Consider the following 26,526-nt stretch of genomic DNA (forward strand, 5'->3'; position numbering starts at 1 on the left):
TTTTAAATGCTTTGTAATAAATTTTACATAAAAGAAACTCAAGGCAGTAATAGTACAGATTAATTCCCATCAGATTAGCCAACATGTGTCAGAAAAACTAACTATAAGATTCATCATTCTCTGTAGAACAAACAAAAAGATTCTCTGGCTATTTTCTAGTATTGTTCTCTTTCTCACAAAAATAGAAAAATATCTCTGCAATTTTCTCTAGGCCAGTAAGAAGACTTCTGTGGGAATTGCTTTAAGTGGGCAGCACCTTTCTCTCACCCCTGCGCTACCTCAGCACTGGGTAACTTTGATTCTGTTTATCTCCTAAGGTTTGCTAATTAAAAAACATTGATGACATCTATTGTAACATATTAAAAGTAATTTATACAGGCTGGCAGCACACTGGAAGTTCTGAACAGACATTTCAACTCTAACAAAAAGACATCTCTCAATTTTGTGACACAACAGGAAGTGGACAGTAACATGTGTAATGTACCAAAGGTTTAAACCTTTAAAAAGTCTAAGTAAATTTAAAAAGTGAAATGTCTGGATATAATGAATTCCTAATAAGCCATTTTAATTAAAATCTAAAGCTGTTCTTAAAATATATTTCCAGCATTACAGTAACCTTTCTTCATGGGCAGACCATAACAGAATTAGGGAATTAGTGTTATTCCCAGAAACGTGGTCAGTTGTACTTAAGTTGTATTTAACCCCTCAGTGATCTCTGCCTTTATTTGCACTGTGAAAAATAAACAGTTATAGCATGCCTTTCTGGACAGTCAATAGGTTTTATTTATACTGCTTTGAGAAAAGGAGACAAAAGACATCCTTTACAATTGTCTTTCAGCAATCTCAGTTGTGAGGGGAATATTTAACACAACATTTTATATATAAGGAAAACATATCTATATGTACAAAAACATATAACTAAATAGATAGACAAAGACAAAGTGGCTATGAAGTCTGTTTAAGTACAAATTTATAACCTGACCACCAGACACAGAACTTACATCTGTAACGGAGAAAAATCATTAGAAGCCTGAAAAAAAAATTAAAATACCACCGTCACTAACATGGAAAAAACAGAAAACAGAAAACAATAATCACCGGAAAACCTGGGTCTTGTAAAGATTTCTTTCCATCAGAAGATGCAGAAACATTTTTCCCCCTGGTGCAAATGAAAACGTTTCTCAAGCACCCCCAGTTTCTTCCCTGCTTTCTCCCCCAGGCGCTGCTGTAGACGGCCGGTGTGGACTTTTTTCCAGAGATGAGAAGTAGAAATTTGTACTTTGTCGGGAGCGGGTGCACTTTTCCCCCTGGCCCCCCTTTCCTCTGCCTCCAAGATGGTAGGAAAGTTGTCGTTTCGGAGGGCAGAGGAGCGGCTCTCTGGTGTTATGTCCTCGCAGTGCCTGTAGTGGTGCTGTAGGAGGCTGCTGCCTCTTCTTGTGCAGCCCCGGCAGCCCTGCCTTCTTGGCTGGAGAGTATATTCAGGGATTTCCCCTTAATAATCACCGACCCTGGGAGCACTTTTTAGTTTCCAAAATAAAAATATGATCCTCACCCCTCTTGCTTGACAGGGAAAGGCTCTTGCCGGAGCCTAGTGGGGAGCAGTAGCAGCGGCAGCCGAGCTTCCTAGTCCATTGCCAGCGCCTCTCTGATCTGTCAGCCCAGCCGAGGGAAAAGGGGGGAAGGAGGAAAAAAAAAAAAAGCAGCTGAAAGGTAAGCAGAGGCGGCCCCAGGCCCGGCCCACATCCCCGGGCTCCCGTAGGGCGGCGGGCTGGGCCGCGCAGGCAGGGCGGGCGGCGAGCGCGCTTACGTGAGGCCGGGGATTCGCCGGCCTGCGCCAGGCCCCGGACACAGAATGGAAGGGTGAGAGGGGTCGGCACCGGGGTGGCGGGGGCTGGGGACCTGGGGACCTCGGGGGCGCCCGCGGGCAGCGACGGCAGGCGGGCGGACCAGGTTCCAGCCGGGGCCGGAGCAGGGCGAGCGGCGCGGCCTACGCGGGCCGGGGTGGGGGTGTGGGGCGGGGTGGGGGGTGCCGGTTAGGCCTAGGGCGGTGGGCCCCGTGGCGACCGCACCCTACCCCTTCACCAGGGCCTCCCCACGTCCCTTCGGGTCCCGCGGGGCCTCCGGGCGGTAGGGCGGCGCAGCGGGCCGAATCCTGTGCTGGCCAGGAGGTTTCCCCGCGGGGCGGCAGGCCCGGGTTTCCGGGACAGGGGCGTCGGGGCCTAGGAGTGGGGAACGGGTGCCCACCCCCGGGTGTCCACCCACCCCTTCCCCCCGGTCTCCCTCAAACGCCCCTCCCCCATTCCGGTAATAGTTAAATTTATTTATCCCCCTCCTCCGCGCTCTGGGCGGCCTGGCCGGGGCGGGGCAGGCGGCCAGGCAGGCGTGGGGTGGGGTGGTGGGGCGGTGAGGAGTCAGGTGCAGCCGCGGCCCGGAAAGTTTCCTTTTAGGCCTGAATGGGGGGGCTGCCCTCCTTTCGGGGAGCCCTGGTCCTAGCGCTCGCGACCCCCGAGGGCGTGGGGGAGAGCACTCGGCTATTTTGAAACTCTTTGCCAGTTCCTGTCCGTTGAAGGTACTCCGCCCCTGCACCCCTCGCCCGCGCCCCACCCCACTCCCCGGCGAGCCCTTCCCGGGCTGCGAACTCAACCCATTCCCCAGGCGCCCCTGGGCTGGGGAGAGGGCCTTCTCTTCCCGTGTGGAAAAGTTTTCCAGGGATTTATCTTAGCGTATTAGTTGGTGACTGGGCTTTTTGCGATAAGAAGGGAAGAGGTAAATTCAGGTGGTATTTCTCTCGGTGCTGGCTTTCCTCGTCGCCTTTTTAGCCCTTAGCCCGGACACAGGGGGTGTTCTTTTCAGATCAAGACACCCCCACCCCCGTCCTTTCATTCTGACTTTTTGGGTCTCAGCCCCTTTTCCTGGACAGCCCCTTGCAGTAGGGAATAGGGAGCGGTGAGGACTGTCAGTGAGCGGGGGCTGGGTTTCTGGGGCGGCCCCCACATGCAGGAGTTTCCCGTCCTCTTGGGTCACTGTCCGGTGAAACCAACACGTGAACAGAGCCCAAGGGAGGGGGGACCCCGGTTGTCAGCACGCTTGGAAGCATTAAAAATTAGGAGGTGGGCAGGGCAGCTCGTGAACGGTTTTAAGACTCCGTAGTGGATTTATTCTGATAATAACTATTTCCATTTATGTGAATATCTTATATTCGACCCCAGCAATAGAAAAATGGGGGTTTTAAGGAAATGTGTTATTGCTGCAACTCAGAAGGGTGTGTAAAGAGCCCTCGGGACTGAACAGAGCTGACACCGTGTATGGGTTGGGTTTTTTTTTCCCCCTGTGTTTAAATGGGGTCAGTTTTAGCTATATTTTGAAGCCACTAGCTTTAGAAGTTTTTTTGTTTGTTTGTTTTTAAGTTGAAAACTTAAAATTTCTAAATCTAGATGCCCTGGTTTTCAGCGGTGGGATGTTTCCTGTGGCTACACTTAACCTCCTTCTGGTTGTTCTTTAGTATGGAAGTTGGAATGTTAATGTACCCTGCCCCCACCACCAGCCTCCGGTATGGGCAAGTTTGGAGAGGTTATTTTTCGTTCTTTTCCTCCCTTCCCTTTTTAGTGGACCTAGGACAGGATATTGTGTGTGTGTGTCTGTGTGTGTGTCCTGCCTAGAGGCAGGCTGGAGTCGGCTGGCAGAGGTGTTCTCTTTCTGCCCACTCTGCCCCCAGAGCACGGTTACCCAGTGAAAAGCGGGCACTTGCAGAGCATGGGTAGCCCATGATTTGGTCAGTGCTGGCTTCTGTCGGGCACGGGAGTGAGACTCTCTGAGATTCTTACTGTGTGCCTTTTACTTTTGTCTGCCTAAAAGAAAACTTCTGGGGTTTTTTTCATAGTGATAGATATCCAGCCATTTAGCATTGTTCTTAAGAAAAGCATGATATTTAAGATCATATGGGTTTCAGACAAAAATACAAATTACACTAATGGTTGTTTAAATTTATTGATTAATTGAAATTGCTTATTGACTTGGACGTTTTTATATACTTGTGTATCCAAAGATGTTACTTCTATCGTGGTTTGTCATTTTTAGAGAATATTGGTTGGAAGAAATTTGATGAGTCTCTTTTCTTAGAACATTTTAAGGTTAAAAAAAATCTCTTTGCCTCATAATTTGATATTTTAAAGATGTAGCTTTAATTTCACATTCCTAAGCTTTGAAAAACTTTATGTACAAATCCCTAAAGTTTTGTATTAATTTCATAATCTAAATGCCTCAAGGGCTACTTTATTACCTGAAGGATGGTGGGTTTTGTTATTTATTTATTTGAAACTAGTAAAAGACTTCGGGGCAAATATGAATTAATTTTAAAGTGCTAAGGTAAGATACTTTTTGACTCTTAAATATTGTTTCAAAGATATATATTTATTTTGACTTGTAAGTCTGAAATTATCAATTTTTCTTCTGAAAGGTTGTAGAAGGAAATTTGTATACTCTACCCCAACTATTTTTCTCAGCAAATCATCACTGCTATTTTTAGAGAAATGAAATTTTGGTTTAGATAGACTTCAAAATTTCTAAGTGAGAACACCCAGAATTAAACAAGTCACTTTAAAAAAAATGCTGATCCATTCATTCTTACCTGAGATGTTCCCCCAGGGTTAGCAGCTCTCACTATCCAGGTTTGGAACAATAGTTACGGATAATGAGGGGTCATTTATATCTGAATACAGTTATCAGTATTCTCTGGACACGTAACCCAGTGTCTCCTCACACACTTGGTAAATTGTAAGCAAGGGGTGGATAGGTGAGAGCCGGTTGGAGGCAGCAAGTTTTCTCCAGAGCGGATACTCCACTGCTTATACCGTGTAGTCACATCCAGGCCCATTTAATTTATGCTAATGTAACTCTGTCCCAGAGCCCTGACTTCAGTAATGCTGATTTTAGACAATACTTGTGGCTATTTTGAGACACTTGCAAAAATACTCTCCCCTCAAGCTTAAAGGTAAAACCTAGAGCCTCTCCCCCCCACCCCCGCCTTTCCTTGCACTTAAGATGCCAGGCTGCTTGGTTCACATTCTTCTTAAGACAGTTTTTCAGTTAAATTTTATTCGTTAGCATGAGATCCTGTAGTCAGACACATTTGGACTGGGCTTTGGGTTCTCATCCCAGCTCTTCCACTGGATGGATTTGGTTTCTTTGCCTGTAAAATGGAAAATAGCACTTTTTGATGTAAGGATTAGATGAGATAGCCCTTGTGCTTGGCTCTTAGTTGGTGCTTCTTAAATATTATTTCCCATAGCCCACCTGACCTTTCTATTCACACCATCTATATACCATTTCTTATCATTGTTTGCTTTTTTCCTAACTAAAAGTAATACATTCTCATATCCATTCCACTCAGACTTGTTTATCCCAGGAGATAACCACTGTTGATGCTTTGTTGTTGTCTTTCTGTTTTGTGTGACTGTGTGCATACGACATAAGCTTAATCTTAGGATTTTTCCATTTAAAAATGTTGTGGGTTTTCTGTTGGTTAAATCTTGGACTCTGGAGGCAATCTAGCCTTGAATCCTACATATGAGATTTGGGCAAAATACTTTAAGATTATTAGTTTCTTCACCTGTGAAAGAAGGCGATCAGTATACCTTCTTCATAGGGTTGCTCTGATGATTGAGGAGTTTCACAAAAAGCTTTTAGTATGGTACTGGGCGCATGACATTTATTTTTCTCTAAAGATTTCTGATAATTCTCCATGTGAGTTTTTCAGTGTGAATGAGTTCTTGATTCAGTATATACTAATAATACTAGTGCATACTGAGTACAGATAGAATGTTATAATTGCCTTCATGGGGCAAATAAATATTTTTGTACCAGTAAAAAACTAGCGGTGTAAGCATAGAAACTTTCAGTGGCTTGATGATAGTTTAGTATCTATTGTTGAATTCTGAGTTGACAGATGTAAAGGAGTGTTAAGTACATTAATGGTCAATGATGGTGGGTTTACTTCTAGCTCCTTCTTTAAAATGTGTGTGTGTGTGTGTGTGTGTGTGTACAAGCGCGGGGTACCTCACATTGGGAGTGTTGAATGCTTGCCCCGGGTAGGTGGTGGTAGGAGTTGCTGAAGCCAGTGCTGTTTCATTCATTTAACCTGAACTGTGGGCCCTGTAATACAAAGACACATTCTCTGCCCTTGAGGAGTTTTTAGTCTAATGGAGAAGAGAAAAACGCTGGCATTTACAATCTTGAATGATAAGGGATAGATTTGCCTGGAGGCAGGAAAGCTATTTAGTTTGGCTGCCCTGGGGCAAGCCTTAAAATGAGTGCTTTCCAGGGGTGTTTCCGCTCAAAGCTAATGGGAAGAGTTTTAGAAAGGCATTTCTGAAGGTGGGACCAGAAACACAAGAGTATTCTGTGTTGCAAATTGTAGGAGTTGGAGGAGTAGGAATAAATAGTGGGGGAGGGAGAGGTCTGCCTGGCCTGGTCCTAAGGAGTTTCTGTGTTAAGCTAAGGAGTCTGGATTCCTTTTACATTTGTAAGCAGACCCTGAAGGCCTTTGGCCAAATTATTTGCGTTTTAGAGGACTTGAGTTGTACAAAGAGCGGAATAAAGGAGGGCAAGACCAATTAGACCGGTGAGAGAGCTGCTGAGACACGATTAAAGGTTTGAACTAAGGTGGTGGCAATGGGGAAGGAGGTGGCGAGATGTACGGAGGCTGGTTCCAGAGGGAAGCAGCTGCCTAAGGTGGCCGGATGTAGAGTTGGGAATCGTCCTTGTATACATGACCACTGAAGTTGTAGAAGTAGAGAAACTTGGCTTAGTCAGTAGTTCTTAGTCTTTCTTTGAGAATCTGATGAACTTTATGGACCCTTTTCCAGAAAAATGCACTTATTCACATTCACAAGTTTGTACATTTGGTTTGAAACCTGGGTAATAACCTAGTTTTGGGGTAGATAAGAGTAGAAATTAAATTGAAAGCCCGTAGGAATGTTCTGTTTGACCCACAATTTTTGTGTGTTTTTGTGTGACTTTATCATTGCCATTTCATAGATGAGGTTACAGATGTAAAAATAAATTTCTTAAGGTCATACAACTTGTAATTTTTTTTAGGATTTTATTTATTTTAGAGAGAGGGAAAGGAAGGGAAAGACATTGATGTGTGGTTGCTTCTAGCAAGCGCTCAACTGGAGGCCTAGCGCTCAACTGGAGGCCTGGCCCACAACCCAGGCATGCACCCTGACTGGGAACCTAACTGGTGACCCTTTGGTTTTACAGGTGGGCACCCTGTCCACTTAGCCACACCAGGCAGGGCTACGTCATATATTTTAACAGTTTAAATGAACTGCCAACATGGAAAAAAATTAGGATATTTTGTGAGCTTATTTGGATTTTTGTCTTCTTTTGACAAATCAGAAACCCTGGGTCTGATTTTCTTTTAATTGCACCAGTTTACTGGAACTGGTTTGAGTCAGACCCCTTTAGATGAGCAAAGTTTGCCAAACTCTGCCCCTAGCTCACCTTGGTGGCCCATGTTAAGTATTTTTTCTAGCATCCCTATAAAATAAGATAAAGAGAGTCTTAGGGAACGTAGACACTCATGAGTGTGGGGGCAAGAGAAACTAAGCCAGTGACTGAGCAGCCAGAAAGAGGTTTTCAAGAGAAAGAAAGTGGTCAACAGAGGCAAATGCTACAGAGAGGTCAAGTAAGATAAGGATGAAACAGTGTATATGATGAAGTTTAGCAACAGAGGCCACTAACTTCAGATTCTTAGAACAAAAGAACTTTGAGGATTATAGCTATAATAACTTTCTTCTTGTCCTGCAATGTAGGGTTTCCATAACAATTGAGAGTCACTGTGGCAGGGACAGGAACTCAGAAAGCATTTGTTGTAAAGGATGATTGGAGCTAATTAACGCTGTAACCAAGTCAGTCACTGCTCATTCTAGTATTTTCCAACACAAGGACATCGGTATATAGATGCTGTATAGAATGTAGACAATGTTTTTAGTATTAGATTTTTAATATGGAGTATAGGGAAGAATTCTCAGTGGATTCTGTTAGTATAGCCCAAAGAAGGTGGAAGGGCCTGGCTTGATGGAGAATTAAACCGTACCATTCAGAAAACCGCTACAGCTGGAAAGTGCGTTTTAGCTCTGCAGAGTCTAGATTAAAATGATAGTAATCCTAATGAACTACTACTAACAGCTTCTAATAGTAGTTAACATTAAGTGATTACTATGTGGTGAGTACCATGCTAAGCATGGTTCATGAAATACCTAATTTAATTCTAAATGACTTAACTTGGTACATACTACTATAATTTTCTCTTTACATATGAGAAAACTGAAACCTAAATAACTTGCCCAAGGTCATAGACCTAGTAATTAGTAGAACCAGATTTGAGCACTGGCTTTGATCCTCACTAGAGCTAATGTGTTCTCAACTTCTGCATAAATTCTCCTTTACCTTTCTGAAAAATCAACTACCATAAAGGCTATTTAAATTTAAATTCATAATGCAAACATTTTTCCAATGCAGTTTGGCACATAATAGACATTCAGTACACATTTATGTGATTTATTTTTAAGTATTCTAGTTTGAACTTTATAAAGAAGATTATTTTTGGGGAAGAAGAACTTGTGTTGTAGGAGAGGCAGTTTTCTCACTAATCTTTTTCTTCAATTCACATTAGTTGATTTTCTTTATTTCTGATACTGCTTTCCACATTGATATGTGGGATGTTAGTTTTTTAAAAAAATTTATATACTCATCTGGTTAGTATTTCATTGTTTTTCTCTGAAGTTGAATTAAAACAAAAAACTTAAAATGGGAGAAGCTTTATTTTAAAGACTTGAAAGCATGACTCAGGTAAGTAAATATACTTATCATTTGTATTAAATATATTAGAAAACTAACACTGAGAATTTAGGTGCATGCTGGATTAAATAAAAAGTAAGGTATATTGTAGTTCTAGGCTCTTAAAAGGGGGTAGAATATAAAGTTACAGATGGCAATTAGGGAAAAATACTGTGGCAGTGAAATGAACATGCTTCTGAAACATGAAACTCAAAAGAACAGTAATGACATACAGAGATTCCACATGGAGGTGATAGAGCAGCAGTCCCAAAGAGAATAATGTTCATATTTTTGTCAAATTGGTTTATGGTTGCTGTTGGAAGACTGAAAAGGCTGTAAGTTGCTTTTGTTAAACCTTATCTTCCTTACTTTTCTTCCTGCTAATGCCTTATTCCTCTGTATTTGCAAGATGAAAGAAACAACAGAAAGGAATTGTTTTATTTTCCAATTAAATTCAGTATATAATAATTTTAAAAAGATTTTACACCGTATTTTCTATTCTTGAATTCCAGTATATGGATATGTTTGCTGTGCAGATACTCTTTCTGTGAGACTATTCTCAGTAATAGTTCTTTTTGCTTTGTGGTAATAATTGAGTAAGGGTGTATAATCTGCTGCTAAAGTGCTTAATTACCTGCATTCTCCTCCTTAAGGGAGCATAGATCCGTTTATATTCTAAGGAAGTTATTTCCATAGCTTTGAAGATAATATCTGCTGTAGTTATTAATGAATTGAGTCTAGTTAGGAATTTTTTCCTTCCTCTTTTAAGTGGTTTTCATCAAATGTTAGAAGGTAGAGTTTAGGTATAGTTTTTCTTTACCTAAAGAAAAACTTTTACCTACTGGATTAGACATGCAATAGTATTTATATATTAGGTCTGTAAGACATTTGGTTAAGAGCTTGTGGACTTTTATATTTATATATTCTGTTTCCTCTCTTCTTTATATCTGACAGTGAGAAAGAGTGAAGGCCATGTGAACTTCACCCTTGGTGGAGCAGGGTGTAAAGAACTTGTGTTGTAGGAGGCTAGATGTAAAGAATGAAAAAAATGTAGGGTCTTTTCCCTGAAATCTGCCTTAGTGCTTTTGCCATGATTTATTCTTTAATTAAAAAAGAAAAGCCTGTTAAAATAGAGGAGACAAGAGAAATAGTTGTTTCAAGTTTATAGACAAAGTGATTTAAAAAAAAAAGATTCTGTTTATTGTTAGAGAGAGGGGAAAGGAGAGAGAAATATGCGCTGATCAGGGGCTGGGTCTCGGCTTCAACCTAGGATTGCGCCCTGACCGGGAATCGAAAATGGTGACCCTTCGCTTTGCAGGAGGATGCTCAACCGAGTTTCACACAAAGTGATTTTGATATAAAATACTACTCACTTAGACGGAAGTTAGATTTTAAAGTAGAGGGCCATTTTCCCCAAACACTCTTTCCTTTTATGGTGTATAAGTGAGCCACAATTAGTCAGGGAATTGAAAATATAAGTATAAAGATTGAGTTGAGCTTTTAGGAGAGGGATTTGAAAATGGCAAAACTGGTCAGTTGGTCAAAAGGAAGATGCAAAGAATGGTATAAAGTTGGCTTTTAGCAGGACTTAAAAACATTAAAAATAAAAAAAGGGAGGAAGATTACAAATAGATGTAAAAAAATTAAGATTGAAGAGAAGTTGTTTTTAAGATGCTGAAGTTAAATGCCTTTTTGTAGTGCCATAGAAGCCATTAACGAGAAGAGCCTTCCCACCTGTGGGAAATGCTGACTGAGGGCAACTGGATAGATTAATGAATTCTTAGAAGAAAGTTGACTAGGTAGATTTTAATTCATTCTTCTATTTTTTAAACATTTTTTGCTAAATAGACATTGGTTAGCAAGTTATATGACAGATGTTATTTAATGAGCTACGCTAGAATATTCAAAACGTTTAAAACTAGATTATACTGATTTTCTCTCGGTATATGACTATGGCTATTGGAAATTATTGTGTAGACTATCTAAAGTACGAACTTAGTGATTGTTAGAAGTTATTTAATCATCAGTGGGTGAATCTAGTAACCTTTGTTTTGGGTAGACAACCTAGAATTAAGAGTTACTGTCACAGAAACTATTTATGTAGACAGTGTGTACTTACTGAGCACCTGTTAACTGCTAGACCCTGTTATACAAAGATGAACAGCAAACTATTGTCCCTTTGGGACCTTATTTTCTAAGAGGGAAGACAAAAGAAGAATGGGCAATTAGGCAGAATGCAATGAGTGCCGAAACAGGGAAATGCATGGAGTCCCTCACCTGAACATGTAACTAACTCAGCCATTGGGAATCAGCTAACCTGTGCTCTGAAGGATTAGACTAGGGCTGGCCAGAGGAGGGAAGATATTCGTTGCTCTGGAGAGAGGCGACACCCTGAGCTTAGGCTTGGTGCCTTGGGAGGAACCTGGTATGCTCAGAGCTGTGGGTGAGGTTCTCCCATTATTCACTTCCTTTCTTTTGAATGCATCTTGTCTCATAGATTATAATCTTCTAAAGGCAAAAATTATGACTCTTATTATTGTATCTTCCACAGCTTCAGGGAAAATAATGGATTTTTCATAGAGTCATGCCAATAATGGTGAAAATGAATTGAATCAAGTAATTTCTTTAATGGCATGTTAACTCTTTCAAATAAAAAGTAGATAATTACGACAAAAGTAATTTGATGTAAAAAAATATGTAATAAATTTGTTTTATGATTTTATTTTAGTGTATGGATTTGGCAAAAGTAGGTTTAGAGTTGTGAAACAGTTTAATTTATTCTTGTATTATTTATTAATTATTTTCCATACAAACAACTGTAAACCTAATTTTGTTGACCCCTGTATTTTACTATACAGAATTTTGAAAGATATTTCTGGTTAATAATAGCAGACTACTGACATCTCTGTTCTCTCTAAACTAACTAAAAATAGTAAGAATGAGAAACAAAAGAAACTCAATATTGATAACTAGTAAAACCTTGTAAGCAGAATATATGAAGTGGTGCTTTTAAGTACAGTGAAAATTGAACCAGGGCAAGAAAGGATGCTTGGACGGGGTGATTTTTTTTCCCCTTAAAACTCAGGCAAAATGAGAGGGGCAGCTTTCTCCCAAGTGACCCACCATGGGGACAAAACCAATAACTTCATACTTGGAGTGGCAAAGTGGTATGTACATTGGACTCCCTGAGTGGCAAGAGAGGTGGGGTTGAATCACAAACTACACAGTCATACTATTTTTGCAACAAGTTTAAAGGAGGAGCTGTCAGTAAACAGCCTTACAGTTGCTGATCTTAGTCAACTGAAGAGAAATAAAGCCTACATTATCATTCCCTAAAATCTGTGTCATATGGGCCCCTGTGAGTTGGAGAGACTAGTCCAGCATTGAATCAAACCTCAAGGGAAGAGTGTAAATAAGACAACAGAAAGAGATAAAAGTGAACTGATGGCATCTGGGTACAAAATAAAAGAAAAATATAATAGAAATGAAGGTCACTTTCAAAGTAGCAGATACACACTATAGCTGGGAATATTGGAGGCAAGCTTAAGAAATTTGAGCAATCCAAAAGGAAAAAGTAAAAATTAAGAAGATGAGAGAGAGAGCACACGCGCGCTTACCAATAATTGATAAACCTGAAGAATATAATAGAATAAAAAGTCAAGCTCCCTATAAAATATAGTGGCTAGCCTTGGGGTTTTTCATTCTAGAAAACATGGAAAAAATACAGTCAGTAGACCCAAAAAATATGACCCAAGAATTTTATGTCCAAGCAAGCTGTAGTTTAAGTATATTATCAATTGACATGTATTTGCAAACAGAAAAACCGTGGCTTGGATTCTATAAGACAGCCTTGGGTGGGGAATGGAGAGAGAGAGGGGATAGAGATGAATTGAAAGATAAATTAAGAGGATTAGTGATTAGCATCAAATAAATGTAAATGCAGAACCAGCATTAAAATGTTATAAACTAAGGCAATGTAGAAATTATATAAGGAAAAAATACTGGGTTTGGGATGAGTAGTTTAAAAAAAATGGAAATTTTTCTCATTTATAACATGAGATCAATCATGATAATGCTAAGTATACTACTTTTCTTAGTGTACAGTAAAGAATTGTTATCTAGCCCTAGCCGGTGTGGCTCAGTGGATTGAGCACCGGCCTGCAAAGTAAAGGGTCATCGGTTCGGTCCCCAGTGTAGGCCACATGCCTGGGTTGTGGGCCAGGTCCCCAGCACAGGGCATGTGAAATGCAACCACACATTAATGTTTCTCTCCCTTTCTCCTTGTCTTCCCCTCTCTAAAAATAAATAAATAAATAAAACCTTAAAAAAAAAAAAGAAATGTTATCTAAAGGACACAGATTAAATCTTCCAAGAAAACAGCCTATATAATGAAATATATAATAAAAAGAACTGAAAGCTAAAAGCAATGCAAAAAAGTAAGATAATAAAATTAAGATGAAATATTTGCCATGTAAATAAATATCAAATTATAAATTGGTTAAACTCATTTATTAAAAGAAAATTACACTCAGAGCAAAAGTCAAGCCAGTTAAGAGATCTCATCTGAAATGGGACCAGCAGATAATATTTTAGGCTTTGCAGTCATACAACCTCTGTTGGAACTATTCAACTCTACCGTTACAGCATGAAAGCAGCCATAGACAACATGCAAATGAATGAACAGGATAGTGTTCCAATAAAAGTTTATTTACAAAAATAGTGGGCCAAATTTATCCTGTATGCAGGAGTTTTCTGACCCATGATTTAAAACAGTGCCTCAGAAAACTTGAGAGTAAAAGGATGGGCAAACACTTAACTGGCAAATTCAAACAACAAAATGAGAATCCAGATATTTGTGTCAGACAAGATTGAATTCAAGACAAAAATCACTTGAGTTGCATTTCCTAGAGATAAAGGATGACAGTCTAGTGGTTATGAATCTCATATCAAATAATACAGTTTTAAAATTTATAAAACAAAAAATATAAGGAGAAACAGACATCAGATTATAGTAGGGGATTTTGACTCATCTCAGCTTTTTTTTTCTTCACATTTTTTCCCCGTTAGTTTTATCGTTGACACCAATTCAGATGTCTCCATTCCCCTACCCCCTGCTTTCCTTCCCTCTGGCCATCACCACATTGCTGTCTGTGTCTGTGAGTTATACACATACATTCTTTGGCTCATCCCTTCACCTTCTTTCATCCAGGCCACTCCCTCCTCCCTATCAGACTGTTCCATGTATCTACACCTCTGTTTCTATTTTGTTCGTCAGTTTATTTTGCTCATTAGATTCCATGTATAAGTGAGATCATATGGTATTTGTCTTTCTCCAACTGACTTATTTCACTTAGGGTAATAATCTCCAGGTCCATCCATGCTATTGGAAAAGGTAAGATTTCCTTTTTTTAACAGCCATGTAGTATTCCATTGTGTAAATGTACCACAGCTTTTTTTATCCACTCATCTATTGATGGGCACTTGAGCTGTTTCTAGATCTTGGCTCTTATAAACACCTCTCATGGCAATATCTTTCAGCTCTTGATAGAGCAGGCAGATAACATAAATAATATAATAACATAGTGGATGTTAATACCCCAATATATGATATAAGAAACATCGTACCCTGGCAACAATGAATATACTTTTTCAAGAATACCTAGTAGGCTCCTGATAATAATACTTGAGGTTTAAAGAACATTTCAGTCAAATCCAAAAAGCAGAAATATATGCAGGTTATGCTCCTTATTCTTACTTAGAACTAAAACAAAGGACAGCATAAAATTCTGCCATTTGGAAAAATTAAATAACTCTTGGGTCAAAGGAGAAATTAAGATATCAAATCCAAATAAATTGGAAAGTACTGATAATCAAAATTCTGGGTACTAGTACCTATGGAATATGGCTAAAGCAGTACTCGGGAAAATTTATAAATTACTAAGTAAGAAAAAATGAAAATGGAAGAAGTCAGCACAAGAAATTACAAAAACAATGGAAGAAAGCAGAAAGAATTATCAAAGATAAAAACAGATTAATGAATTAGAAAACATACATGGAAGTACTAATAAATCCAAGAGATTTGGTATTTTTTTTAAGGAAATATTGGTAAAAATATGAAACATATAAACCCCTATTGAACCTGCCGTGACCAAAGGGAGAAAGCACAAATATCACACATGTATGGATGAATACACAGAATATGAGAATAATTCACATATATTTAGGAAATTAAATGTAAGAGGTCACATTGCTAAATTGTATGCAGATAAAATTGAAAACCTGATTTCACTACAAAAAAGCACTACTAAGTCCAGGCAGCCTTCTAAGGACCATTATAACTGCAGTGCTTTTTTTAACTTGTTCAAGAACATAGAAAGTGAGGAAGATTTTCTAAATTATTTTTTGAAACATTATATTGATACCCAATTCTGGCAAAGCACACAAAGAGGAAATTAGCCCATTCTCAGAAACAAAAATTTTAAAAATTAGCAAGTATAGCTCAGCAACACAATAGGAGAATAATACATAGTGACCAAGTTGCTTTCATCCCAGATCTGTAAGAAGAAGATACTGAACACCGTATTTTAAAAAGTATGAAAGAGAAAAATGATCATGTGTTCAGAAGGTTAAAAATAGTCTGGTAAAATTAACCATTAATTCTGAGTTTTGGTTTTTTTAAAACAACTCAATATAATAGGAATTACTTAATACTTCCTTAACATAACAGGAAATACATTATGATGAAAGTTGGCAATTTTCCTACCATTGACTCAAAACAATCTCATTTAAAGTTAGGAGTAACAGTGGTTGCTATTACTACCATTGTTCAGTAGTCTGGCCAATTCAAATGAAAAAAAATGTACAACTGAAAAGAAAGGGAAAATCAACAGACATGATTGTATATCCTGGAATATGTCAAAGTAAAAAGTAAACACTGTCCTTCATATCCCTCTATGCCTGCCCTCAGACATCTTTCTTGATTTACAAAATGTTATACATATGGATATGTAGGCTGCTTTTTTTCATAATGGCAATCAAATTGATTATGAAATTAATTTTTTCTCTTATATCCAGTGTGGTTTTTTCCCCTGGAGTTACAGATTTACTTAAACTAATCTGTAAAGGTGGATGAGGAGGCCAGAGAGTGTAAAAATGAAACAGCCTGGGTTTACTTTGAAATAGACCCAGACCTTCAGGGCAGCTAGATTTGAAATTTTAGTCCCAACTTTTTCTTGAACCCTAATAAAGTGCATGGGGAAAGCTATTATTTTTGTTTTACATTGGTATGTGATTAGGTTTACTCAGTGATGAATGTGATTTTTATTTTTTTAATTAAATATTTATTGTTTATGCTATTAACAGTTGTCTCAATTTTTCCTCCTTTGCCACCTCCCCCCAATGTGATTTTTAGTAACCAAGATAATATTTCAGGGTTTTTGGTTTATTTTCCCAACTAAAGGAAGTGAAATTCTTCCCAGGGGTAATACAAATGATCTATTTTGTATCACTGGCAGGTAGAGTGTAGTAATAATAAGAATTAACACAAATAATAATTTTCATTTGTTCAGTGCTTAACATGTGCGAGGCACGATACTTAGTGTGCTGCCTGCTCTATATCGTGTGATCCTTGGAGCAGCCTGGGGAAACATAGCTACTGTCACTATCCCTCTTTTACAGATGAGAAAACTAAGGTTAAATGACTTGTTCAAGGTAACGAAGTCCAGATTTTGGACTTGTGCAAACCTATCTTCTGACTCTCGTCATTTACATTATCTTGTCGTTCACTGGTGTAAGGAATTTCACAGTGAGTTCAGTAAAGGAGAGCGTACTCCTGTAATTTTCTTGTAGCTGGTATCCAAGCTGTTCCATCAGACGTGGGTGACTTTTAGAGTGTGGACACAATGTTAGACCACATCAGCCCACTACAGTCCTGACTTGACAAATTAGTTGATTCAGCTTCATTGTAGACTTATGTGGTGCTATAATACATAAATGCTACTGCTGGAACTTCTGTGTTTAGAGAAGGAGTGTATATTGTGTTTTTTCTTTCTTCCATTTTCTTACTAAACCTTCAAAGACTCACAGACCACGATTATTATTCTATTGCAAACTTGTAGGGGTGTCCAGCCGCTGCATGTGGCCCAGGAAGGCTTTGAATGTGGCCCAACATAAAATAGTAATTTTACTTAAAACCTTTTTTGTACTCATCAGTTTTCTTTAGTGTTTGTGTATTTAAGGTGTGGCCCAAGACAACAGCTTGTCTTCAGTGTGGCCCCGAGATGCCAAAAGGTTGGACTCCCTGGCGGTCTCACTGGGAAGCCCTGTGGTACAGAGCCCTACCTGAGTGGTGGGGTTGTGGTGGGGTGATTAGTCTTTGGGCTCAAGAAGTCTATAGTTTGGATGGGATAAGTGAGGGGGAAGATTAAAGGGAAAATGGCTTTTTTAAAAACGGCAATTTGCTTTTTTGTATTTCATAGAAACACTTGTTACAAATTGCCAAATATTTGACAACTTATCAAAAAATGTAGACTTTCTTAAGGACGTTTGAGGTCTGTTGGCATTGTAAAGAGATTTGGGTTTTGACAAAAGGTATAGCTCATCAGCACCAGTAATGAAATGAAAAGACCTGCCACTTTATGACATTTGTTTGGTGGAAGACCCCTTACTTTTTGAGGTATTTTCAAAACTTAACCAGAGGAGAAGTTAATTTAGTTCGATTTGGAGGGGTAAGGTAACTTAATATTTTATGCCTCTTATTATATGAATTTAATATTGGGAAGTTGGTTTACAATGAAGAATCCATCCCATTAGAAGGGTGGTATCCTAGTATTTTATTTCCCAGGTGAGCAAGCTTTGCTTATTTCATTTCGTTAACTAGGCCTTTTGATATTTTTGTAGACAATCTGCTTCATCTTGATTCTGCAGCATTCCAAAGTGTGGTATCCTTGGGGTTCTCTTAACATTGCTATGGTGCAGAAGATTTAAAATCAGGTATGGCTGTGGGGCCAGAAGTCCCTCAGTGAAATTCTTAACTTAAATCTACCTTATACTCTCTAATTTATCATTTGGGTTTCTTTTTTTGTGGTGGTCTTTTAGCTGATGTTCACAAGGAATAGAGTCACGTGATGTATGAAGGGAAACATATACACTTCTCTGAGGTTGACAATAAGCCCTTGTGCTCATATAGCCCCAAACTGTGCAAGCAGCGGCGACTCAACGGCTACGCTTTCTGTATCAGACACGTTCTGGAGGACAAGACTGCCCCCTTCAAGCAATGTGAATATGTGGCCAAGTATAACAGCCAACGCTGCACCAACCCCATCCCCAAATCAGAGGATCGTAGGTAAGAGCTAGTAATGGGATTCAATCTTTGATTTAGTAGACTTTGAATTTTCCTTTTGACACGGTGAATGTAAATGATTCTCTGGGAGTAAGATAAGAAAACTTTGAAATGCTTCTAAAGATGAGAGGTGGCACTTTTTGAAAAATGGAGTAGGAAATTTGGATAATAATTTGAAAACTATGTTGACTTTTTTTTATTGATTTAATAGACATTTTAGGATTATTTAAAAAATATTTTTCCCTCAAAGTTGTTGCTTGACATCTTGGTACTGATGTGTGTAGTTTGCAGCCTTGTAAAGTGTTTCTGACTTGTCAACTCAGTTTTGTCATCTGCCTAAATGAGAAAAATTATGGGAACTACTTAGGTGTTGTGATTAATGAAAATTTTACAATTTTTAAATCCGTACTTGAAAGGTAGCAAAGGGTATGTACTTGTTGAAAAAGAATTATGCAAAAGACTGCTACTTGAATCACTCAGATTTACTTTCTCTCAGACTTCTAAGCAAGTCTGTTTTATAATCTTGCCTTTTATGGTTAAAAAGAGTTCTATATAGAGTATGTTTAATATAAATTAGAAACTATTTTCATAGTAAGGGTAGGTTTTATTACTAGAATTATGAATTTATGCTTTGCTGAAGTTTAAAAAAATAAAATAAGGTATTTTTAAAGAAGAAGTCTTATGCTGGTTGTTCATCTTTCATATTTGTAGGAAAATTCACACTGTATTTCACATACAGCCTCTTTTTCACGTCTCTTTCTTTAGTTCTCCAGAAACCATGTTGATCACTGTAGGATTTTACAGAGGGAAGCATACTTATTTAATAAGGCAATTTCAAATACCTGTTATCTTTAGGTAGAAAATTTTGAACTTTTTACCTCTCAGAATATATATACATATATATTGCTTATGTATAGGAACACAGATGAACTTTTTACTTCTGTCTTAGAAGATATCATCCTTGTTCCTATACCTACGCACATATCACCTGTATAAATTGGTTGAAAAGGAATCGTGTATTTTAATGTCACATTGAGCAATTTTTACACTTTGAGGGTGAAAGAAATAATTCGTGTTGATAGAGATCCCACAAGAATTAGTATAGTATAATGTGGTGATTTGGGAATACTCTGTTAGAATTTCTAAAGAGCACTTAAGGCTTCAAATTACAATACCCGAAAGTTAGAAACAGCTGCTTAGTGAGGTAAGGAATAAAATTTTAATCTCAGGTGAGAAAGGGACCACTGTATTAGGGTAAACATATCTGTCTAGTCGGTTTCAGCAGACTGAAAATGTTAATTTCTTACTCCTGCCTTTTTTAAACTTAGAGAATGGAAGAACTTGGATTTTACTTCAAGCTCCATTATAAACACATCTCTGTAGTTTTGTCTTAAATTTAGTTTATCACAGTTGTAATTGTCAACTTTGGATTTTTTTTTTCAGTTCAGCTGAAGCAAGTATAAACTTATAGCTAACATCGGGAAGTAAAGTGGGAGTCACTCTGAATTTGTCCAGAATATTGATTCTGGAAGCATATATCTTCACCTACATATTTTAAGTAATTTCTTTCTTAGGACAAGATAAGGGAAAGGATTTTTGTGTTACTATGTTGAGAAAAGCTGTACTTGATAAGTGCTAATATGCATATTTTTTTTTCAAAATTAGCCTAAGGACATATGAATGCAAATGGTATTAAAATATACATATATATTTGGTATTAATATTTTCATTTGTAGGATTGTTTGAAATGTTTTAAAGTAGACTTTAGCAGCAGGTAAAATTCTTATGTTACCTCAAGAAATCCAGGTTGAACTGTGTATAAATATTGACAGTTGTAACTATACTACATTACATACTGTAGAAAAGATTAATATTCTTTCAAAAATTACTTTCATCATTATTGATGCAGTTACTCCTTGGACACTTACAGATTTGAGATGGTGTATGTATTGTTTTAGAAAAAAAATTTCCAAGGACTTTTAATTGACAAAATTTCGGGTTGGTTGTCAGTTAGAGGAAGCGTCTTGATAGCTGGCGCCTAACTTCTCTGGTGTGTATTATAAATGCTAACTTGCGGGATTCCAGCTTTTTGAAATAGAATAGTGTTATATCTGGGAGAAGTACTGGTGTAATTAAAAAGTAAAGTCCATTTTCTAAGCCAAGGCTCTTTAGTGTAACCTTGGTTTCTCAGAGGTGAGTGGTTATATTAAGTTGGTTATTTTATATAAAATAATTTTTAGTATATTTTAGTAGTATGTATATTATATTTACCAAGAAATTTCTTGTTATCTGTATGTTTATTTTTTAAAAGTTTAATTAAGATATAATTCACATTCCATACAATTTACCTATTTAAAGTATACAATTCAGTATTTTTGATTAGATTGACAGGCTTGTGCAATTATCACCACGGTCTAATTTTACATTTTTCATCCCCCCAGAAGAACCCATTAGCAGTTACTCCCCTGTGTAATAACGCTTTTAGACTAGAAATTCATATTTGCATACTCATTTTAAATGCTGTCCATAACCAAGTAAGCTGTTCTGATTCTCGCAGTGGAGCATGTTTTAGCAGAGGCAGCAGGGGTTTTAGGAGGTCAGACTCTGCTGTGACAGTGCTGCCGCAGCGGCCGGAGCAAGAGAGAGGGCGGTTCAGGGGCGCTGGCCGCGCAGCGAGCCTCCGCTGTGTCACCTAATGAAGCACATAGTAGCCTCATTGACCCCTCGATGCTGCCTACGTGTAAATGAGCAGGAAAGTCTGATTTCTAAATTTAAAAAAAAACTCCCCACCTCATTTTTCTCCACTAAAAAAACAAAACAAAACAAAACAAAACAACTAATCCTTTTGTGAATTTGAAAGTGAGTGGAAAACAGCAACAAAAACTATTTACTACTTATGGGTAAGCTTCCTAGTATAGTTATTGCTGAAGCCCTTTCTCTTGTGGGCCAAAGCTTTATGAATCTGTTCTCTCTGTGTGTAGAGCTTACAGTGGACACTTGACATTCTTAAGGGTTATGTCATAAGACCTTTATGAATCTCTAAATGCTTGAATGGCATTGGAACATAAATATTTTTTTCCATAAGAGACTTTTAAATGATTCTTGATGAGTTACTTTGTTTGCTATGAATACAGACTAACAAAGCGGCCTGAGAGGCGATCGCTGGCCACTCACTGTGTCTGTCTGGCAGCCTCTGCACATGTACGGGTCACGTATTTGCTCTAGCAAAATTGCACAGACTTTGAGGGTTGCTTCAGAGTGTGGACGTTGCATATATGAAATTCATGAATGTCAGTGGTTACTCTTGTCATACATTTTTAACATACTAGGATTCACATTTTCTAAAAAGTAGTCTTATATTCTACTTAATGTGTATCATGAACATTTTCCCATGTCCGTTTGTGTTTTTGAAGGTACTGCAACAGCCACTTGCAGGTACTTGGCTTTATCCCGAAAAAAGAGAGGAAGAAAAAGAATGATCCTATAGATGAGGTAAAGGTCAGGCACCAGATGGATACCATGGCCTTTAGCCTGACGGTGCCCACATTGGCCTTGAAGGTGCCCAATGGACTGGATGGAATGTCCCTCTCTCCACCGGGGGCAAGAGTCCCTCTCCACTACCTGGAAACAGAGTTGGAAGACCCATTTGCTTTCAACGAGGAAGATGATGACCTAAGGAAAGGGGTAACTGTGAGAAAGAAGTTGCAGAGCAAGTTGGCCCAGAATCGGCAGCGCCAGAGAGAGACAGAGATTTTAAAAGTTAGACAAGAGCACTTTAGTCCCCCTCCTGCACCTTCACAGCCGCAGCCTCCACAGCAGCACTCCCACCTGTCACCTTTATCCACTTCTGTAAAACCTCCAGCGCCACCGCAGGGTTTAGTCTGCAAGTCACCTCAACCTCAGAACACCAGCCTACCACTGCAGGGAGTGGCCCCCACCACACACACTATAGCACAAGCGAGGCAGTTGCCTCACAAGAGGCCTCTGCCCCTCCTGCCATCCAGTAGGGCTCCGGTTGTGGACCCACCCAGGACTGACCGGGTCCTTATGAAAGCCACAGCCTTCTCTCCACACTTCTCTTGTATAAGTCGACTGCAGAGACTGGTGAAACTGTGCACCCAGAAACATCAGTTGGACACTGATCTGTTTCCCCATTTAGGTGAGTTATCTATTTGTACCATATCATATGTGTAATACAACAAAATGTGCCCTTTTGTGCAAGGCTTTATTTTCTTTTTTCTTTTTAATACATTTATTAATTTTAGAGAAGAAGGGGGAGAAAGAGGGAGAGACATGGATGTGAGAAATATTGATTGGTTGCTTCCCATACGCACCCTGACCGGGGATTGAACCTACAAACTTTGAGTGTAAGGGATGTTGTCCTGTACACCAGAGGGTGGGGGATTCGATTCCCTGTCAGGGCCCGTACCTAGGTTGTAGGTTCACTCCCCAGTAAGGGTGAGTATGGGAAGTGGCCAATCAATGTTTCGCTCTCACATTGATGTTTCTCTCTCTAACCCCCCACACTTCTCTCTCTAAAACCAATAAACATTTTTTTTAAGTTAAAGAAAAGTAAATAAATAAGGGATGTCAGTATATCTGTTGATTGAGTATATGGGAAGATGTTTGCCTGTTAGGCATGAACATAGGTAAAGTACAAATGGCTGTGCACTAGTAGGCTGTTAACATTGGCTTATCACAGGAGGATGCAATTGGACAGGGTATGTTTTTAAGGAGATGGAAATGGTAACTCTTCTTATAGCTTTATATTTTTTCACCTATTACTTGTATTACTTGTATTCATATATGACTTGTTAGTTAAAATATAATTAAACTTAAAAAATACAGATAAATAAAAATAATCAAATGCCCCAAACCTTACTAATGCTTACTTGTTAATACCTTGCTATATTTTTTCAGATACATAAAACTGGGTTCCTGCTATACCTACAGTTTTGTAACCTGTTTTAAAATTTTTGCTAATGTATTATTAATTAGTACAAAACATAATTTGTCACAGCTGAATATGCTTTCTAATTTAAGTCATTTCCAGTTTCTGTCATTATCAGGTGTTGTAGTTGTATAGCCCTGAAGTAAAGTAACTACTTGAAGTAAAATAACTACTGTCATATCTTTAATTTTTCCTTCAAATAGATTCCTAGGAGAACTGCTGATTCCAAGCTCTCTCATTTTTTTAAAAAGGTTTTTGATATGTGTTGCCAAATTTTCTTTCAGAGTTATTTTGCGAGTTTAACTTTTGGAAGCAGATGAGAATGGCCGCTTCTCTACATCTTTATAGCCATGGATATTAGATATTGTTATTATTACCATTATTATTTTACCTTTGCTAACTTGCTGGAAATTTTGCTTTAATTTGTATAACTTAGATCAGTGTTTCTTGAATTTTTGGCCTTAGAATCCCTTTATACTCTTAAAAATTACTGAGTATACCATAGAGCTTTGTGTATGTGAGTTTTATGTGTTGATATTTACTGAATTAGAAGTTAAAACCAAGAAATGTTTAAAATGATAATTCATATAAAAATAAAAAGACACTTAGCACATGTTAACATGTTCTTTTTATGAAAAATAACTCTGTTTTCCAAAGCAATTATGTGAAGAGCAGCATTGTTTTTACATTGTTTTGCAAATCTTAATATTTGATTTACTGGAAGATAACTAGATTCTCATATTTACATTTGTGTACAACCGGCTGTGATAATGTGGTTTTGGTTACTAGATGAAAATATGGCCTTACACATTTGTAGTGGGCAAAGGGAGGAACACTTTAATAGCTTTTTTACTTTCCAAATAATTGTGGATATTCTTACTTGATTCTACACCAAAACTTGACAGGTGGTAGTTTCTTTTATTTTTTAATTTTTTTTATTGAATTTATTGGGGTGACATTGGTTAACAAAATTATGCAGGTTTCAGGTGTACAATTTACAATATATCATCCGTATATTGTATTGTGTGTTAACTACCCCAAGTCAAGTCTCCTTCCATCACCATTTATCCCCCTTTCTCCTCTTCTACCTCCCACCACCCCCCATTGCCTCGGGTAGTCACCACACTTCTCTGTGTCCATGAGTCTGTTTTTTTCTGTTTGCTTAATCCCTTCACCCTTCTCACCCAGTCCCCAACCTCCTCCTCTCTGACAAATCTCAGTCTGTTCTCTATCTATGAGTCTGTCTCCATTTTGTTATTTTATTTTGTTCATTAGATTCCACATAATAAGTGAAATATACTTGTCTTTCTCTGACTGGCTTATTGCATTTAACATAATATTCTCCAGGTCCATCCATACTGTCGTAAATAGTAAGATTTCCTTCTTTTTTAATGCCTGAGTAGTATTCCATTGTGTAAATGTACCACAGCTTTTTTATCCACTCACTGATGGACACTTGGGCTGCTTCCACATCTCGACTGTTGTAAATAACACTGCAATGAACATAGGAGTGCATGTATTCTTTTGAATTAGTGTTTTGGGTTTCTTTGGGTATATTCCCAGAAGGGCAATTGCTGGGTCATAAGGTAGTTCCATTTTTAATATTTTGAGGTATCTCCATACTGCTTTCCACAGTGGCTGCACCAGTCTGCATTCTCACCAACAGTGCATGAGAGTTCCCTTTTTTCCACATCCTTGTCAACACTTGTTTCTTGATTTATTGATGATAGTCATTCTGACAGGTGTGAGGTGACACATCATTGTGGTTTTAATTTGCATTTCTCTGATGATTAGTGACGTTGAACATTTTTTCATATGTCTGTTTTCCATCTCTGTGTCCTTTTTGGAGAAGTATCTGTTCATGTCTTTTGCCCATTTTTTTACATGGATTGTTTGGGTTTTTTTGGTGTTGAGTTTTACAAGTTCCCTATCAGTTTTGGAAATTAACCCTTTATCAGATATATCAGTGAATATATTCTCCCATTCATTGGGTTGCCTTTTCACTTTGTTGATGTTTTCCTTTGTTGTGCAGAAGGTTTTTAGTTTGATGTAGTTCCATTTGTCTATTTTTTTCTTTTGTTTCCCTTGCTCAAGGTAATACATCAGAAAAAATACTGCTGTGAGAAATGTTTGAGATTTTACTGCCTGTGTTCTAGGATTTTTATGATTTTGAGTCTGACATTTAAGTCTTTGATCCATTTTGAGTTTATTCTTGTGTATGGTTTAAGAAGGTGGTCTAGTTTCATTTTTTGCATGTATCTGTCCAATTTTCTCAGTGCCATTTATTGAATAGACTATCACCACACTGTATGTTTTTGCCTCCTTTGTCAAATATTAATTGACTATAAAGGTGTGGGTTTATTGCTGGGCTCTCTATTCTGTTCCATGATTTATGTCTTTTTATGCCAGCACCATGCTGTTTTGATTACTACAGCTTTACAGCTTTGTTTGATATCAGGTTAGTGTGATTCCTCCAACTTTGTTCTTCTTTCTCAGGATTGCTGTATCTATTCAGGGTCTTTTGTAGTTCGATGTAAATTATTGGAATATTTGTTCTAGTTCTGTGAAATACACTATTGGTATCTTTTTTTTTTTTTTTAAGATTTAATTTATTTATTTTTAGAGAGACAAGGAGGAAGGGAGGGAGAGAAACATCAATGTGTGGTTTCCTGTCATATACCCCCTACTGGGGACCTGGCCCGCAACCCAGGCATGTGCCCTGACTGGGAATCCAACCAGTGTCTCTTTTGCTTTGCAGTCCGGCACTTAGTCCACTGATCCACGCCAGCCAGGGCCACTATTGGTATCTTGATAGGAATTGATTTGAATCTATAGATTGCTTTGGGTGGTATGGACATTTTAATGATGTTATTTTTTCCTATCTATGAACATAGTATATGCTTCTGACAAGTGGTAGTTTCTTTAAAGAGTGGATATGATGTGGAATCTGCAGACATATTAAGGAATTTTACATATGTTACATTAAGATCCATTGATTTACCCTGTACTATGAAAAGATCTTTAACCCATTCAAGATTTTGTAACACCATGTGTTGGTTGGTCAGCTGGAAAATATTGATAATACCTAGTTATATAGATGTTCCAAATGTTGACATATTTCATTATATAAAAATTTAAAATTACGTTTGTTAATATTACTACCAATCTCATCAGAAAAGTCTATTAGGAAATTGTCATACTCTCAGTGAAGAACTCAAGTTTTCAAAATTGAGCTTTCAAGTAAAAATTTGAATTTTATATTGGCAACAAATGCTGTCCATTGTTTTTCTTGAAGTGACGATTTCGCTGTCTTCATTTAGAAAAAACGACTGCCAGATATCTAAGTCTTAATTACTATCGTTTGTCAGTAACTCTTTTAAATAAAAATGGTGTT

General features: G+C 38.1%; 1 protein-coding gene and 1 long non-coding RNA gene across 2 annotated transcripts in view; one reads left to right on the forward strand and one right to left on the reverse strand.

Annotated features, from left to right (window-relative positions):
* Positions 1–759: 759 nt before the first annotated feature.
* Positions 760–1,902, reverse strand: LOC129080404 (uncharacterized). The gene is made up of 2 exons (XR_008530181.1): positions 1,808–1,902; positions 760–1,650 (listed from the first exon to the last, which is right to left on the reverse strand). It is a non-coding gene; the product is annotated as an uncharacterized LOC129080404 (long non-coding RNA).
* The window catches only part of INO80D (INO80 complex subunit D), a 58,611-nt gene continuing 33,803 nt past the window's right edge, over positions 1,719–26,526 (forward strand). Inside the window, exons 1-4 of the mRNA XM_054585767.1 lie at positions 1,719–1,860; positions 17,740–17,832; positions 17,938–18,184; positions 21,595–22,340. Of these exons, the coding sequence (XP_054441742.1) occupies positions 17,967–18,184; positions 21,595–22,340 (964 nt within the window). The 5' untranslated portion in view covers positions 1,719–1,860; positions 17,740–17,832; positions 17,938–17,966. The remainder of the gene's footprint in view (positions 1,861–17,739; positions 17,833–17,937; positions 18,185–21,594; positions 22,341–26,526) is intronic.

The sequence above is a fragment of the Pteronotus mesoamericanus genome, unplaced genomic scaffold (assembly GCF_021234165.1).
Source record: "Pteronotus mesoamericanus isolate MK-2021 breed Mesoamerican mustached bat unplaced genomic scaffold, CSHL_Meso_final contig_90, whole genome shotgun sequence".
NCBI classification, from domain to species: Eukaryota; Metazoa; Chordata; class Mammalia; order Chiroptera; family Mormoopidae; genus Pteronotus; species Pteronotus mesoamericanus.